At 52.5% G+C, this 5,194-nt stretch overlaps 1 protein-coding gene across 2 annotated transcripts; it reads left to right on the forward strand.

Annotated features, from left to right (window-relative positions):
* Nucleotides 1–47: 47 nt before the first annotated feature.
* Nucleotides 48–4,951, forward strand: LOC103269085 (glutathione S-transferase Mu 2). Of its 2 annotated transcripts, XM_021716877.1 has the most exons (7): nt 48–128; nt 573–637; nt 931–1,012; nt 1,114–1,214; nt 2,171–2,266; nt 2,352–2,462; nt 4,473–4,951. In XM_021716877.1, the coding sequence occupies exons 1-7, from the start codon at nt 119–121 to the stop codon at nt 4,560–4,562; spliced, it is 555 nt and encodes a 184-aa protein (XP_021572552.1). In that variant the 5' UTR covers nt 48–118; the 3' UTR covers nt 4,563–4,951. The 2 variants fall into 2 exon arrangements, with proteins under 2 accessions (XP_021572552.1, XP_021572553.1); XM_021716878.1 differs by lacking the exon at nt 2,352–2,462.
* Nucleotides 4,952–5,194: the final 243 nt, after the last annotated feature.

A 5,194-nucleotide genomic window follows, 5' to 3' on the forward strand; every position in this document is an offset into this window, starting at 1 on the left:
ATGGATCAGGGTTCCTCCGCCTCTGCCCTGTGCCGCCGGCCATCTCTCTCAGCTGGTCCACGCCATCCGCCTGCTGCTGGAATACACAGATTCAAGCTATGAAGAAAAGAAGTACAGCATGGGGGATGGTAAGGGCATCCCCTTGTCCGGATCTCTGGCCTCTCCTGCTGAGTTGGTTCCAGGCAACCCCTGCATGGCCACCTGTTGCTACCTCTGCAGGCCTCCACCTGCCGGGAGTGCCGCCAGTTCCATCCCTAAAACCCTTGGAAGATGCAGGCTGACCTTCCAAGGCAGATCACTGACAGGGGATTACTGAGCCCCCCATATGGATAATTGGGAGGGGTTCCCCCTTAAAACCTGCCTAAGCCTTTGCATATCTTAGTCATGTGGGGTCCAGAGCCCTTCCAGGGATTCTTCCCCCCAACCTTGGAATATGAGGCGGGGGTAGGGGAGGTGGGGGTGGATTCTAGATCCGTCTGACCTAGGGGTCTTGCCACTGAGTCTTTGGAGGGACCCAGGAAGGAGGGTGGGACTCTGGGTGGTTTGTTTTCACCTCCTCTTCTCCACCACAGCTCCTGACTATGACAGAAGCCAGTGGCTGAATGAAAAATTCAAGCTGGGCCTGGACTTTCCCAATGTAGGTGCAGGGGAGGGGGCGGTTTTGGGGAAAGCCAAGGAGTCTCTGACTGCATGTCCTGTCCCCAGCCTAGAGGTTGAGGGTCAGGTGCCTTCTGCCTTCTGCTCTCATGCCTGGTTCTCTACACTGCCTTTCCATGACATTCCATGTCCCATTTATCTACTACTTTTATCTACTACTGTTGAGTATTCTTACTGAGGGCCTAGCACGGGCAGGTACAGTGAGTGCCAGGTGTCACCTGTGCCCCAGCCTAAGGCCTGGCGGCCCGACTGACCTTACTGCTTGCCCATCAGCTGCCCTACTTAATCGACGGGGCTCACAAGATCACCCAGAGCAACGCCATCCTGCGCTACATTGCCCGCAAGCACAACATGTGTGAGTGGGGCTGACTGTGGGTGGGTGAGGGGACAGTGGCTTTCCCCTGGGCTTGGCTGGAAGGGGAGGCTGAGCGCAAGTCTCTGTTGTGTGTGTGGCAGGTGGGGAGACAGAAGAGGAGAAGATTCGTGTGGACATGTTGGAGAACCAGGCTATGGACACCCGCATGCAGCTGGCCATGGTCTGCTACAGTCCAGATTTTGTGAGTACACCTTCCCCCACCCCGCCATGGGCTGGGCCTGCAGGGTTTGAATTCGGCACCAGGACCCTTGCACTCCTGTCTATACCGGTCTTTTCTCCTTCTGACCTCCCCAGTGCTCCTCATCCTTGGAGTGGTTTCCTGTGCAGCCACCAGTTATTTTCATAACTCCAATGTCTTGTCAATTAAGACTCTGAATCAATTCTCACCAATCTTAGGTACCCCAGGGTGGAAACTCAATTCCTAGATGGTGAAGCTTGTGTTCAGAATCCCCTCCATTCTTGGCCTCTGACCTCTGACACGGTTCATGTCTCCTGGCTGGTTCACACCCCCTGCTCGCTCCTGGAATACACAATTCAAACTATGAGCAAAACACATAAAAGATGGGGCAACGGAACAGCACCCACATATTTGGAATTCTGCCGTACCCCGTTCCTCATGCTTCCCATGGACACCCAGAGGGATCAGGACATTTTAAAGATAAGCAGCTCAGGGTCAGCCAAAGGGCCTTGTTCCTCTTCCTCCTTCCATTCAGCTTCTCAAAATCTCCTTATCTTTCCAGAAACTACTCAAATGTCCATTCCAGTTCTCTGCCACCCACCAGATGGGCCTTGTGACCTGAGCTCTTTTAGTTCTTTGAAACTATGATTCTGCCTAATGTTGACTCCAGAGACTGCCAGGTTCTCAGGCGCTCCTGTGTCTGCCCATAGGAGGGGTGTGTGGAGATCAGCGGTGACAGATTCAGGGACAGCTTCATAATGAACTTAGATAGGGCCTAGTACCCAGTAGGAGTCTAATAAATGCTGATGTATGAAGTAGAAGCCTGGGCACTGACCCAGACCCAGTTGCAGGGAAGATGGCTGCTGTTCCATGGCCAGCTGGGACCCTGCACAGCCCTGGAAGGCCTGCCTCGGTGCAGGGAGCTTGGCTGAGATAGTGACAGCTGTTTTCCACTTTAGGAGAAACTAAAGCCAGAGTACTTGGAGGGACTCCCTGAAAAGATCAAGCTCTACTCACAGTTCCTGGGGAAGCGACCTTGGTTTGCAGGGGACAAGGTAAAGGGGAAGTGCCATGGGGACTGTGAGCTGTCATCCTTCCTGTGTTACGGACGATCCAGCCAACTTATCCTTGGCTTTGCAGATCACCTTTGTGGATTTCCTTGTATATGATGTCCTTGACCAGAACCGTATATTTGAGCCGAAGTGCCTGGACGCGTTTCCAAACCTGAAGGACTTCATGTCCCGCTTTGAGGTGATGCCGCTTATCCTCCTTATTCTTGGCTGTTCCTTTTCCCTTCTCTGTGGTGCATTCCCAGTTGGAGCTAAAATGAAGAATGACAGGCATTTATTGAACACTGTCTTTATGCTCAGCATATTACATGTAGCGTGTCCAATTTAATTCTTACAACATTCCTACAGAATTAGAATTCTCCTTCCCATTTTACCGAAAAGGAAGCTGAGAATGCATGAGAAGGTCATTTGCTGCAGTCCCAGAGCCGGCGAGGCTGTGCTGGCCTCCCTGTCAGCCTCTGGATCTATGGGCAGCAGTCAGGGCTCTCCCTATTTGATGCCAAAAGGAAAGGCCTCAGGTCTTGTCAAGCCTGGGTTTCACCCAGGATACTATGAAAGTCATAGAACATTTCAGGTGTGTGTACGCAGCTGGCATTATCGATTGACACAAGGTAGGACTGATGCTGAGCTCCAAATACACAGGCTGACCCATAAGAGGGTTGTTTGGAGATCAGACAGACAGTATTCTTGGCTGATCCCCAGAGTGTTCTTTACCATTCGGACTCTCATCGGGGGAATTCTGAGACCCAGGGCTGTGGTTGGAGCTGGGTACATGTGTGGTTGCCCTGCTGAAGGACTTTGACTGGGAGTGTTCTAGGTGGGGCACGTTCCTTCCCCTCTTTCCCTCCAATATTGCAACGGCGTGAGATGGGGTCGATCGCTGACTTTAGCTCACGTATGCTGATCTTCTCCTCTGTTGAGGCCCATGTCAGGCAGAGTGGGAGATGCAAGGATGACCTCTGTCCTGGGGTGAGTGCAGTTAGGGAACTGTAGGCACCAGACTGCGGGAAGTGTGTGGTACTAGCTGGGGACAGGGAGCCCAGCTGAGACCCCACCTCTCGACTAATCACCTGACACGTGCAGTCAACGTGTTTGATAGTAGCAATAGCTCTTTCAGTCCAGATGTGGGGGTTTGAAGCGTGAGTCCTACAGGTGTCTGAGCCTAGAATCTGTTCTCCTTTCCCACTCCCTGCAAGGGATCTGCTTTCTCAGCTAGTTCTCATCAATTCTGGTTCTGGTCCAGGCTGAATGGCCTTGGGGTTATGTAAGAGGTGGGGGAGGGGAAGGGTGAGCTGAGGACTGCAGCCTGTGGCCTGCCTGGGCCTGGCTCTTTGGGCACAGGCAGCCTGGATCTCTTTGGAACTCTAGACGTTTTCTGAGCACTTTGTCCTGGTAAGATCATGCACAACACACCTGGGTGTCATATCACCTGGTCCCCTGCTAGCAGGACTGAAGATGAGGTAGGTTGGGGCCCAGTGATACAGGACTCGAGTACCAGGTAGAGAACTTTAGACTGTATGGTTTAAGGGTTAATGATTAAAGCATGCCCATCCCTTCTTTTACGGGTTCACCACCCCCTACACTTTCATCCAAATTTTGCTTTCATTCATTGGGTGAGACCTGATGTCCTGTTCTGAGCCCCTGAGTCCTGCTAGAGGTCCCTCCTCTGTGTACAAATCCAGGCAAACCAGAAAGCCTCCCTGTGACAAAGGAGAATGTTTGTGCGGACAGGGAGTGAAAGGGCCTTCTGAGGGGTGTGGAGATAGGAGGGAAATTTGGCAGAAAAAACCACAACTGGAGTGAGACAGAACGAGGCTGCATTCCAGCCCTGACCCACTTACTAGCTCTGTGAAATTGTGTGCACCTCAGTTTTTGTTGGGAGGAATGGCGATTATAGAACCAATTTTGCGGGAGTAGTTGAGTGGGTTTCCTAAACCTGTAGAATAATTGCTCTTGCATCCAGAACACCAAACGTATGTGGAGTCTCCATCAGTGACGCCTCTCATTCAGGTATGACGTTAGTTCAGGGTCATTGGGTGAGTTTAGCCAGCAGAGATGGGAACCCCAAGAGACTGTGTTGCTCCAACCCTTGGGCCCACATGGAAAGGCTGCCATTGGGGTCCTGCAATAACGCCACTTAACCTCCATCGGCAGCAGACCCTGAGCTCTGGCTTCCTTTCTTCCTTCTCAGGGCTTAAAGAAGATCTCTGCCTACATGAAGTCCAGCCGCTTCCTCCGAGGCCCTCTGTTTGCTAAGATGGCCAAATGGAACAATAAGTAACGCCCTGTGATGTCAGGAGATGGGTGGGAGAACTCGGCCCAGCTTGTTCCTCGAGACCCTGAAGCCCAGCCTGACTCCCTGTACCTCGGCTCCAGTCTTCTGGTTCCCCTGTCTTCTCAACTCCCTTCTCTTTCCCAGGCTTTAATGAGTCCCTTCCTTCTACCCTGATCCCTTCCCGATTCCTTAAAGCTTCAGCTCCCACTCTCCCCCTCCTAACGTTGCCCTTTCCTGGTCTCCTGCCAACCTGACCATCTTTCCTGTCCATTGTTGCCTCTCCTTTGAGGAGCCAGACTGGTCTCTGAGCTCCGCAACCCTGCCCTGGAAGACCAGCACTGCCGGCTTGGTCCCTACCCCATCCCTGTCTGGTGTCCAGTAAACCCTAAACCACACCTGCTGTGTCTTGGCTTACTCCCTTGGACTTCTTGGGTCAGGACTGATAGTGCTGGGCTTGTTGATGGTCTTCTTCTGTCTTCTGTTGTCTACAGCAAGGGCTGGCTGGGTGGGATGTGTGTGTGTGGGGGTGCATGGTCAGGCAGGTTCCTAACGTTTTTGGTCATTTCTGTTCCCTGTCCACATCCCTCTGTTCCTCACCATGGGGCTGTCTGCAGAAGGATGTTCTTTCTCTGCCTGAC

This window comes from Carlito syrichta, unplaced genomic scaffold (assembly GCF_000164805.1).
Source record: "Carlito syrichta isolate Samal-C Ts95f unplaced genomic scaffold, Tarsius_syrichta-2.0.1 Scaffold309076, whole genome shotgun sequence".
Taxonomy (NCBI): domain Eukaryota; kingdom Metazoa; phylum Chordata; class Mammalia; order Primates; family Tarsiidae; genus Carlito; species Carlito syrichta.